The 12,546-nt window shown below is 42.5% G+C and overlaps 1 protein-coding gene across 16 annotated transcripts in view; it reads left to right on the top strand.

The window, feature by feature from the left end:
* The window catches only part of gramd1bb (GRAM domain containing 1Bb), a 125,700-nt gene that overhangs the window by 101,243 nt on the left and 11,911 nt on the right, over positions 1–12,546 (top strand). For 12 of the 16 annotated variants that reach the window (XM_037076445.1, XM_037076436.1, XM_037076543.1 and 9 more), the window contains 3 exons: positions 3,808–3,828; positions 7,432–7,452; positions 8,127–8,150. In XM_037076445.1, coding sequence (XP_036932340.1) covers positions 3,808–3,828; positions 7,432–7,452; positions 8,127–8,150 — 66 coding nt within the window. The remainder of the gene's footprint in view (positions 1–3,807; positions 3,829–7,431; positions 7,453–8,126; positions 8,151–12,546) is intronic. The other 4 variants (XM_037076490.1, XM_037076474.1, XM_037076456.1 and 1 more) reach the window with 3 other exon arrangements.

The following is a 12,546-nucleotide window of genomic DNA, read 5'->3' as shown; positions in this document are numbered from 1 at the left end:
AGTTCTCAGCTCAGACAAGAATACCTAGCAGTGTGCTTTCCACTGAAAAGCGTTGGCACTGTGAGGAGAGATTCCCGGTAGAAAGCAATAACACAAAGCTGTTCTAACATTTTCACAGAATAGCTGTTATAAAAGGCTTCACTGTGGGACACAAGGCGCCAGTTTCACACACATGGATTAAGATTTGGACAGGTCAGGATCAGGCTTAAAACAGTCTCTGACCCAAAAGCATAAACAGCACGCACACCAATACGTTGTTATATTCAGAACAGCGATACAGCAAGAGCAGGACATGTCGTAAACTCACGTCTAAGAGCATATCACTTTAATGCCCATGCAGTAATGCATGTGTGTGAGAGTGCATGTGAGATAACAATACAACCTCCATGTTTACATACAGTAAGAATACTGCATGTTAGCCCTGTTTTCGGCCAACGGTGAGGCGAGGTCAGCAGCCGAGTGCTTATCTTTGATGCTCCATAGGGACGTCACACTGTCTTTATGAGACTGTAGTCGACAGGATATGTCCACTTGTGCAGCCATTCATAAACTGTGACTGCATAAACACGTCAGAGTCAGCCCAGCTGTATTCCTTTTTCCCAGTATAGTGACGTACCCTTCAATTGGTTATTGACTTGTACATACTGATATGCAACCAGTGAGCTGCAGCTATCTCTCTCCCCCCTAAGGAGAGATTGCACCCTCCTCTCCATTCCAGCCTGTCATTTTTACATCCCATACACTCACTAGTCTTTTACTCTGCCTTTCCTTTCTGAAAAATACTATAATTAAAGGATAGACAGAATGGTCCAAATAGGAAAGTCAGGAGTGGAGACATTCTTTTTATATTGATTTACTCACTATTGGGATTTTGTTTTTTATGCTCATCAAATGGGGACACTGGAAATCAAGGTCAAAACAAGTGATGTGTTAGAAGAGTTATACAGTGAAACAGGGATGGGGTGTAAAGAGACAAAGTCCCCTTTTGTCGTGCACCATGGGGCTTCATTTCAGAAAAAGTATGTGCGGTGGTCAAGAGAAAAATCATTTTTTTATCCCATTTAAATTGTGCCATTGATTACACCTACGTATGAAGTTTGTCAATTTAAAAGATAATTTTGCAAGTCAAGAAAGTCGCAGTTTGTTGTAAAGATAGTTAAATATACGGCAACATTTGATTAACTATGTCATTTTTCACAATATACATCATCACCAACACAGCCGTCACCTCAGAAAAAAGGGAGTAAAAAAGGGGGAAAATCAGAAGAAGTCTGGTCATATTGACAGCAGTTAGCTGCAGTTCTGTCAAAGAGGAGTCGGTCAGTTCTGTCAGCTACTAATATATGAGACCAGCTTTACAAGGATTCATTTATGGGCTTTGGTGAGCGCTGAATGAGACAACATGACTGATACGACCATTATGTGTGTAGACTTTCTGATTCCATCTTATATTTTATTATTATATGAGAAATTGCAACTTTAATTATCTTTAAAATTGACATATGTCATAAATGTAATTCATGGATCAACTCAAACAGGATAAAAAAAATATTTGTCCTCTGCCATTCACTACCATACATACGTTTTCTGAAATAAGGACCGACGGGCGCTGACTGGAAGGGGCGTGACTTTGCCTGTCTGTACAGTCTGGTGCACACAGTTATAGTCAAAGCTTTAAATAAGATGCAGGAACTAATAAAAACCATTTCTTTGTCAAAGCACTGTACTATTGAAGTTACACTGTTGAAGAGATGTCGAAAGTTTAGTGTCTGCAGCTTATTAAAAACTTACCACTGGAACTGAACGCATGTGCACATTCTTCCTAAACCAGCGATGTATTTGTGGCATCAGTGAAGGTAGTTTTGTTTTGGATCCTTTTGGTTTGTTTGTATGTATCTTTAAAACAATTTACCATAAGCTTTTCTTCTTCTGGTTCTATGGTTGTGTTTTGTTATTCAAGGAATAATTACAGCCGGAAGTTTGATTAACAAGAATGGTGTGTTTGGGTTTAAAGGGTCGGTTCACATTTTTCAAGTCTGTCTTGACACAGTAGCCACATTGTGGAGTTTACTTGCTATAATTTTTGCCCCAGCTAGTACGATCCATCAAAAGAGCATGATATGGCTGTGTTGGTGTTCCTACTAGTGTTGTCAAAAATATAGATTTTAAAACACATATTGATTCTGAATACTTGAAACCGTTTCAATACTCATTAACAACAGCATCGATACACCAGCTGTGCTCTGTTACATTGTCCTCTCTCCGACAGAGAGCTGACACACACACACACACACACACACACACACACACACACACACACACACACACACACATCAGGATTTCCACCAGTGTTTTAATAGACCAGCGGTCTGTCGGGCCTAAGCATTGCAGATGTTTAAAGAATATCTATTTTATGATATGTAAAGTAAGCAAAATAGCAAAGTGTGTGCTTGACAGTAACATGATAACTGTGAACGTAGCAGAGCAGTGTGTGTACAGTTTAGGCAACAACTCCTCAAGATACCAACCAGTGTCTCTCGTACTGATTAAAGTGAACGACAACTTCGGCCCAAGAGAAAAAAAAGTGTGATATTTAATGTTTACTGCGATTGAAAATCTTACCACATGACATTTCAAGGTACTGCATTGTGACAGCAGTAGTTCCTACTATATCATGATTAATAATGCTCCAGGACCATCATTGTCACTCACCACGATTTTATAATGTAATAGCTTTGCAACTCAGAAGTGAAAGATTGGAAAAATACACACATGGGAGAAGTTGTCATTTGTGGTTTACGTTGTGAAAGGGTCTATTTCAACCCAATCCATGTTTTCCTACAGTTTTTGTGCTGCCTTAACCTAAGCGAAGAAGATAATAAGTCAACTTAGTCTTGAAATCAAAAGTCAAAAATGTAACACTAGTTGTAAAATGACCTTGTGTGCTTGACCCATTCAACCACCACATCGCACTCCTTATATGGACTCTGCAATAATGGTTCCTTAAGCAACATTAATAATGATGTTGTAGGAACAACACCAACATGGCACTATCAGATAAAAAACACCAAGAGATCTTGTGATGGGGGACAAAATCCATGAACCTCTATCAATGTGTATATGTTTAAAGACAGGCTTGAAAAAAATGTGAACCAATCTTTTAACAGCAATTTTGGGAACTGAACTGCCTTCGACGGAGGTTTTCTGCGTCATGTTTCCTGGGTACTGAATAGTGACATTAGACGGAGATAATTTATTGCTATTCAGACACGTTTGCAGTGATTGCTGCTACTCTTTACAGATAAGAGAATAAGAGTAGAGCCCTCTCATCTGTCGACACCACAAGCCTAGAAAACCAGAGGTGTCGTAACTGCTGTCCTCCCCCTCATTTGCATTTTCATCTGAACTCTGGTGTATTGGATTCGTTCAGGTTGTTTCGCAGAAGGAGCATGTGGCTCTAATGTTTTGCATGCTCAGCACTCGTTTGAGCTTCCAAAATGTTAGAAGAGAATTGCCATGTCACTCCCGTTCCTCATTTCACCTTCTCATCATGCCCTCGTCTGTTTTTTAAATCACCTGTTGTTTTTCGTCATCGTTTTCCGTCTCCACGACACATCGTGCACGCCTTCTCTCTCTGCTGCTGCTGCTGCTACATGCCATATGATAACGTGTGCCATCTTGATAATGACTGTTCAGCTCTTCTGTTTGTACTTTCAGCTGTTTCTTCTTGCAGTTGATTTCCTTTTTATTTTCATTTTTTTCTATCTGATTTTTTTTTTCTTTGTTCTTCTCCTGATTGCATGCTAGTCTCACAAGCGACTTTCCAAAGTAAGCATTACTCTTTTTTCTGTTCTTCAAATATCTTTGTGCCCACCTCCCCCTCTGCCCCCACCTCTTGTCTTGTGAGCTGCTCTGTGGAAATGTCCAAGCCCCCCCGTTTGCAATGCTTCACCCTGAACCCAGCTTGTTCCTGAGCACACTGCAACCGTCTGCGCCCACAACCATAGCAGATGGACATTTCTTAACGCAGACGAACCCCTCATAACTGCACTCACTTCCTCTCTTCTCCTGTCCTTTCCTTTCCTTTCTGGTGATATGCAATGTAGCAAATTCCTAATTACATTTTTTTTTTCAATAATTGTATTAAGCTTGTTTATGAATATCAGGTTCAGAAGATGCTCTTTTTTGTTATTCAAATGTAGGAAAAAAAGAAAAGAAAACAAACGAAAAAGCAAATATCACTCACATAACGGAGAGAACATTTTCTGATGCAGATCCTTAATAAACAATACTGCAAATAATTGTCTGAATTCCTTCCTCTCTTCCTCTCTCTTTTGGCCCGTGCCCTGTCCCCCTCTTTACAAACGTATCCCATTGTTACACTGCGGTAATGAGAGCTTTATATCTGTCATGCTGTGTCACTGCCTGGCTGCAGAGGGATAAACGCTTAAAAATCCTGCCAGCATCCCGGTCCAGAGCGCCAGGACTACATCATTATTTGAGCAGCCACTCTGTTGCCACATGAAAGGATCCCTCCCCCCAATCCCCACCCTCCCCCTTCCTGTAAATACACTGCAGGCTGGTGTCACGTTTTTAGTGCATCGCCCATATTCATCCATCCAATTTTGCTCCGTGTCAGGCTTCATCCCACCTTTTTTTTTTTCTTTTTTTTTCGCTCGTTAAAGTTATTGCTGAGTAGCAGTGTATAGGGTCTCATTTGTGTCAAGACACAGGCAGAAATGGGACAATAAATGGGAGGTCGGTGCTTCATGGTGCTGTATTTGCACAATCTGTTTCACACACACACACACACACACAAACACACATCCCAATTGATTACATCATTTTTCCTTTCAGTGCCATACTCCAAGCGCCTACCACTGCCCCCCCCCCCCCAACCCCCCACGTGAGCCTCCACAGTCAGCAGTGGTCACATGACCCCAGACATGGCGTGAGGTCGTCCCGGCAACGTGAGCTTGATCACCCTAGCCCTAATACAATCCAAATAAAAGAGCGCATTCAGAGAAAGGGCCTCTCTGCAGCGAAAGCCATATGACGATCCCAGTGACGATAATCCAATCAATCTGGCTTCTCATGTAACATACGAGCTCGGTGGAGAGACGAAATTAGCAAAGTTTTCAAACATTGGAGCCGCTAAAACGGTCGCCTCTTCTCTCCCATTTTTCTGTTTCTTTCTGTGTTCATGCTGCTCACTGCTTTGGTTAACGTTTTGTTTTCTCTTTAATTTTCTTTCAGTATGACAGACTAAACCTGATTAAAGTAAGCATTTCTTCTTGTTTTCATTTGACCCATTGACAATCCCCGCTGGCCCTCATTAAATCCCCCTCGGCCCTCCGCTTCCTCTGTAGCTGTGCGACTGTAGGATCCCCCTTGATAGTTTCAGTCCCTCGTGTCCTTTCCCCATGCTATCCATCCCCTTAAATTACTGTGAAAGGACAGTGATTTGTGTACTGGGTTTCTTTATAATGCTTTTTTATTGAAGGTTCTACATCAGTTGAAGCCCTCTAGAATCTGACACCCCCAGCAGTGCTAGTTCGCAGGGTAGTCCCATTACTTGCGTACCTTTCAACAGTCCTGCTGAATATGTTGTAATGACAAGACAATGTCAGTATAACACAGTACAGTACTTTAACTGGCCTGTATGCCATCGTGAAAGCTCTCGGCTGACTTCTCCACCAAAAATCACTTTTTATTTAGAGAAAAAAGAACAAAACTCGAAAGATTTCACTCAAAATGTGTTTCTTATTGGGTGTCACCAGTGAAAAAGTTCACATTTCTGTAATCCACTGCCCCAGTGTGTTGATGTTGAAATAGAATATTATGGTTTAGCTTGAATCACAGAGGCGTCTCTCTCACTCTTCCTCTCATTTTTTTTCCATCTGCATTTTTACTGGCACAAAAGTCTTTAAAAAATGTACAAAAATAGTATTATTTTTGTAATCATATAAATATATAATATTATATACATTACCTTTCCCACTCTCTCTGTCCCTGCATATATACAGTCACAGTAAATTTTCGCTCCTATATGAAATGCTGTCATGACTGTCACAAACTCAGTAGTCACAAAAAGTCAAACACAATGGCCGCACACCCACCTAATCTAGACGGGGGCCTCAAAGTAATTCCTCCCTCGTGTCTCTGTCACCTTCAGATCAGATTAGCCCACATTAGCACAGCTATCGTCACAGCCAGGCCTCGGGCCTGCTACTGCAGCTCACTGCCCGCTGATGCCACACACACCAAATAACCAGCGAAGCCTGTCAGACACAGAGAAAACTCAGTCCACCCCAGGCACCAAAGAGAGAATGAACATGTCATAGTTTCAACGGACAACAAACTCTGCTACATTTAGACAGTCTTTTTTAAGGCTGTTTGTCTGCCAGGTCAAAATATGACTAAATGTCAAAAACACACCCTCTCTCAATCTTCGGTTATATTATGTTTAGTTTAAGAAAGGTCCGACTGCATCTTATCGTAAAACTGTCTCTAAAACAGGACAAATCTAATTCTGTTACTAGTGGAATTTGGAATTTTTTGACTGTTTATTTTTTTATATACATTTGGTGCTTTTATTCGTTGTACCACTGGAATCAGACACTGGATATCACTTTTGACCTATCTATCCTCTTCTCCCCCTGATTACCCTCTTCCTCGTTTCACCCTCTGAATGATCACCTGCATGTTTCCCCTCTGGGACTTTTGCTCTTCAACTGTTAGAGCGAAAAAGTGTGTTTGGTATAACTGAAAAATGTTGTAAGGTCATGATATAGTCATGATTAAGATATATCTCTGCTGCCCTCTGCTGTTGCATCAATGCAACTGAACCAATGGGTTTGTTTACATAGAGCACACAAAATCAGACTTGATGAGAAGTCCCAAAACTGCAGTGAAGGGGAACTTGTTTTTACTTTCGTCTTTTTTAATTATTAAATGTTGTACATTGTTCAATAATTTCTAGAAAATGCCTCAGATCAATCATACTGCAGGCGTTCGTTAAATAAAAAAAACAGGAACAGTGTTTAAATTTAATGCACTAATGCAGTATATGGCAGGTTCGGAGTGAAATTACTTTCAGTTCCACCAAAACAGGAATTCCTCTTATTTTGAAAGATTTCTACATTGAATCGTTAAATGTTTGAATCAGTGTCATTCTGTAAAGACCAGTATGAACTGAGTGCCGCGATGAGCAAACTGAAAGAGAATTTCACTGTGTTTACTTCAGCACTTCAAGCAGTATTGACAGTTTCTGGCTTTTTACACATTGTTGACAACTTCCTGTAATTGCCAGCAGGGGAGTGTTGGAGGTACAGTATGACCTGGGCGCCACACCCTCTTTTTGTCTACTACACTTTGTGCAAGTTATCACATGGTTAAACACACCCTCTGTCTCTCTTTCTCTCTCCACAGAAGAGCCAAAGCTGGTACAACGTAAGTCAAACCTTATTCTTTACATTGTAAACACTTGTGATTTTCTAAGTCTTGTACGGGTGCGTGCGTGTTTGTGTCTCTGTGTTTGTGTGCTGATATGAGCGAGTTGATGTCATTGGGGGTGACACCTAGAAGTCTTTCGGAGTTGTAATGGTGGCGAGTTGACGCCTTGTCCTTGACCCTGTGTACTGGAGCACCAAATCACCAGTGTGGGTCACTGGTCCTCCAGGCAGGGATTAGCATGGGCTTAAAAGAGCAACAGGTGTTGCCGGGAATCAAGGGAATGGGAGGATGACCGGAGGATTTCTTTTTTAACGCGAGTTGTGATTCTTTGTAAAAGGTTTCTTCTACATGGTTCAAACAAAGAGTGTTGCAATTTTTTATTGTGCCACAAGATGGTGTCATAACACTATTTCTGCCCCCACTGTAATTCTTTTTACATGTGTTCAGCTGTTGAACAACCCCTTGATAAATGTTTTGAACACAGAAAAGATGCCTGTTGTGTTAATTAAGCCCGCAGAGTGAGAAAGAATGAGACTGTTGGACTTAACACCTCTCAGTGTGAAACCCTAGTCTCTCCAGAAGTGTCTTTATTGGACTTTTTCCCATTTTATGTTGTTTTATTTCTTTTTTTTTGTATTCCCTGTGTATACACTCTTCCCCTCTCTCCCCAGCATGAAAGACAACACATCCTGAGAGTAAGCATGACTTGTATTCTTGTGCAACCCCAGATATTTTTCTGTGTCTCTCTCGCTCTGTATTTTCTCAGACCGGTGGAATGAAAATATCCCTCCTGCCTGTTTTTCATCCCATTGACTTCAGTCCGTGTTGTTACCACCTAATAGCAAAGCCACATGTCGGAGGACTCATCATGACATGTTGAAATACATTCAGAATATATTGGTTTGTCTAACTAAAGCCCTATAGTTAAAATATATTGACAGTAAGAGAGATCTGGATTTGCCTGTGACCTCATTTAAGCCCCTTACATGTCACCACCCAAACTTCTAATTCTGGCACGCGACAGGTGGTAACAAGCGCGCTGACTTTCTCACTGTACTAAACGAATCGACGAACCATCATGAGGGCCTCTGGACGAGCCTTGAATGCCTTTGAACAACAGAGGAACGGAGCATGGTGCTTTAGGTCGTGGCATGTTTCCCTCAGCCTGACTTTGTGTGTCCGTGTTCTGACAGACATCTACACTGGGACATTTAGGCTTCAGTGTGACATTCAGAAGAAAGCACAGGGAGCCTAGAGAAACGCTGTTGAGTTCAGAAGAGGCTTGGTCCAAAAAGCCCAGGCAGCTTCTTGAATACTTTTCTAACGCACTCAGCTGTAGTAGGCAACTCACATTTCCTTTACTGACCAAGTAACAATGTAGAGTCGGGGTTGCTCTGACACTTTCAATGTCTAACCGATGTAAATGTCATGTTTACAGATGATGAAGAGCTGGCTTTAACAGCACAGTGTGCAAGATACCAGGACCATCATCCAATACACTGCAAAACACTGCTATACTATACTGCCTACTAGTTAGTCCCAAAATCCTATTTTATTGAAGGATAAAGCTGGTGATATAATTTTTATTTTCAACACATCTCATGTAAAGATTATTAATGATTTGATCCTATAACCCCAGTTCCAACAACATCAGGACACTGTGTAAAACGATAACGTTTTACCTCATTAACCTTATTCTGAATTTGATGGCAGTGACACTTTTCGACCGCACTGGGGACAGGAGCAACAAAAGACTGAGAAAGTTGTTCAGTGCTTTAGTAAAAGCCTGTACAGAACATTCTGCAGTTGGACTGGATCATAGGTAACAAGAGTTAGTATCATGATCGAAAGGCTCAGTTGTTCACCACTTTGTCAAACACATGAAGGTATGGAGCATATTACTGCATGGGCTCAGGAAACTGTTCGAAACCGCAGTGCCTGGCTTCTGCTAAAATATATATTCCTAGAAATAAGAATATGTGTGTGTGGCCTGTTTGTAAAGATTGATGTCTTCAGTAGGAACCAAAGGGGTTTGGGGGCTGAGTTACACTGCTTGAGTATGAAAGTCGGAAAAGGATCGAGAGAGTTGGTTTTGGCCCATTCGTGGGATTTGTTGACACAAAGAAAAACACAGAGCAACACCGGTCTTATCCTTTAAAACAAGTGAGTAATTTGCCTGCTTCCATTAGAAGTGGCTTTTTATTAACATATAAAATACTCCTAACATGTGTCGTCTTCAAACCACACTGACATAGTTTTTAAACAATTTTCCAACTCAGTATCGGACCAAATTGCTTGTGTATCCGGATGATTTGTTTTGTTGGCAGTGGAAATAAAGGAGTCATTAACCATTACAGTGGGTTGATCTCCATATTGGGGTTGTGTTCCTGACATCTTGTACACTCATCCTTACTCATAGAGTAAACACTGCAGCTCAATCAATAAGTCAAATATTACTATTGGTACTGTTACTTGGCTGACTGTGACTGTATGTACCTGCATGGAGGACTGTGTGTGTATGTGTGCACCTCTACATGGCGATGATGACCTCCCATGGCACTGAACCCACAGTGATTAAAAAAAAACGAACCCGTCCTGACGTGAGTTCTGAGCCTGTTAGAGATGCGTACAGTGGCCGTCTCTCCTCAGAGCAGCGCCCGGTTATTGGCTTTGCATCTGCACGAGTTTGTCGCATTGCTTCTATGGCAACCATACCCTCAGGCTGCGGGGATTTAAGCAGCAAGAGGGAAAACACCGACAAACAGAGCGTTGATAAGTGAGACTAGAACTGTAGACAGCGAATTTGTTTGGATCGATGCAGCAGCGTGAATGTCAGTTTTCGCTCTGACGCTCGCACGGCAGAAACCCCGCCCTGGATTACAGTACCAGTCTCCTTCATCCCTCACTGTTTGTTTAGCCAGTTAATGGTTAACCAGATCTATAAACACGCTGTCCAACCTCATCCCAAGCCTAATACTCTCACCTGAACACTGGATGTCACATCAGTTTAACAATGGCCTCTTTCTCTGCTTGATTTAATGGAGGAAATTAATTGAATAAGTGGGAGTGATAAAGGACTACTCTGAGCCTGGAGGTAGTTTTGAGGAACGGTTTGTTCTATTTGCGACTTTTAGCAGACGAACCACTCATTCCACTGAAATTTCATCCTCATGATGTGAGGGGTGAAGGCCCTTTCAGGGCTGCGTGTGAATGATCTGCACTGTTTTCCAAAGAGGCCCGCTGCTGAAGATTATTTTCCAAGTCTCGTCTATTTTTCCTGCCTCAGATTGCCTCCGCAGCGTCTGCACAAAGTGGGCACTGGGAAATAGCAGCGGAGGAAGTCGTGGCTGGATTCCAATGTAGAAATGTGGCCTACACATTTTGAGTCAATGAACTGCAAGCTGTAGTAACACTGGTGCGGTTTTTTTGGTTTGTCTTTTTTTGTCATTGCCGCCGGGACTTCCAACACTAAGCTCACCTTCTTGACTCTTGAAATACTTTGGGTTAAGAATAGTGGGAGGACGTGCTTACCATTTTTTGGAGCCGGCTAAAATAGAAGTTGCGAGTACATGAGAGACCTTAATGCCAAGTCAGGGAGAAAGGACAGGATGCTTTCATGCCACCAATACCTTCAAATCATTACTGATTGATGCTTCTCAGCAGCTTCTCCATACACAAAAGGAATGATCGTAATGACACGTGAAATAAATACATATTTACAGTATGTTAGTGCGGCCACTTCACCGTGCGATTTAAAGATCTGGACTGCAGACCCAGTTCAGGCCCTGTCAAGATTGATGGTGTTGTTTTGCAGGCGGAGGTAACTGGAGGTTATGCTCACATCTGTTCTCTGTAACTCAATCACTTGGTTGAGCAGCAAGAAGGACTCGACACACACTTCCCCCGGACTGAAAACATTTCTCCCTTTTATTCAGTCCGTCTCCTTACTGTAGCCTCTTTCTTCCCAGTCTTGTCTTTGTTTGCATTAGTTGTCCGCAAAGTAAACTTTCTTCATTCTTTTGCTGGTCGTAAACTGGGTAATTACAAGGCACTCAGACCTGGACAGCACCACACACACACACACACTCAGCTCACACACTTACTAGGAGGAGTAAGCAGGGGGGGAAAAAAAGGAAAAAGCTACTGGCATGATAATAAAGGACTTGTTGGCTGGGGGTTACTAGAGGGCAACGGCCATAACTCCTCTCCCTGTGTGTGAAAGGAAGAGAGAGAGAGAGAGAGAGAGACAGAGAGAGAGACAGAGAACGACGGAGTGAGAAGAGGATCATGTGGCTGGAGTGTGCCGTGTCCACCGCTCAACACCGAACTGGGAGCAGCACCCAAAACAAGGGGGGCGGATACTGAAGCTTCCAAACCACTGGACTCGCAAGCTCTGCCTGCTCTTGTTTTCCAAATCGACTGTGACTGACAAGTCCTCAGACGTCAGGAGAGCCCACTTGGGGCCCCTCATTTTGGAAAACAATCTGCTTCCATCCAGGCGCCAGAAAGGATTTCGGCGCGGCGAAATATGGAGCTGTACGAAGATTGCACGATGTCGGACTGGGAGGCCGTGCTGGAGCTGGATGAGGCATTGGCAGGGTGGCTTCTGCAGGGTCCAGCTAGAGGGGAGTGGGGCTGGGAGTGGGGCTGGGCTGCCTCGGACCTTCAGGACCCCGAGTGTGACTCTGAGGAGATCCCCGCTGTAAGTTGAAAACTGCAAGGAGGGGAGTGAGCGAAACGATGCGGAGGAGTTTTAAAAAAATGCTTTCGAAAACTGATTACTGAGCAGAGATAAGTCAGGACAGAGGGGAGAAGGCTTTATTGCATGCTGCTGTGAGCATTCTGCAGTAATTCCCCACTACTAAAGAAAACAACTGGTTTGGGTATGAGTCATAGCTATTTGAAATCTCCCAGAGCTCATAGAGGCCTGTAGTTTGGAGCGTTCAGCAGGTTGAGTGCGAGTGACTTGACGTACGAGCAGTTTTAGCGTTTGTTGATGGATCCTGATCTTCTCAATGATGTGTGCAGTAAAATTAAATTCCAGGCGATTTGCAAAAGGCTGTCACAGAATTCACAGAGCAGTTTTTCCTC

This window comes from Acanthopagrus latus, chromosome 2 (assembly GCF_904848185.1).
Source record: "Acanthopagrus latus isolate v.2019 chromosome 2, fAcaLat1.1, whole genome shotgun sequence".
NCBI classification, from domain to species: Eukaryota; Metazoa; Chordata; class Actinopteri; order Spariformes; family Sparidae; genus Acanthopagrus; species Acanthopagrus latus.
This window is presented reverse-complemented; position numbering and strand designations above follow the sequence as displayed.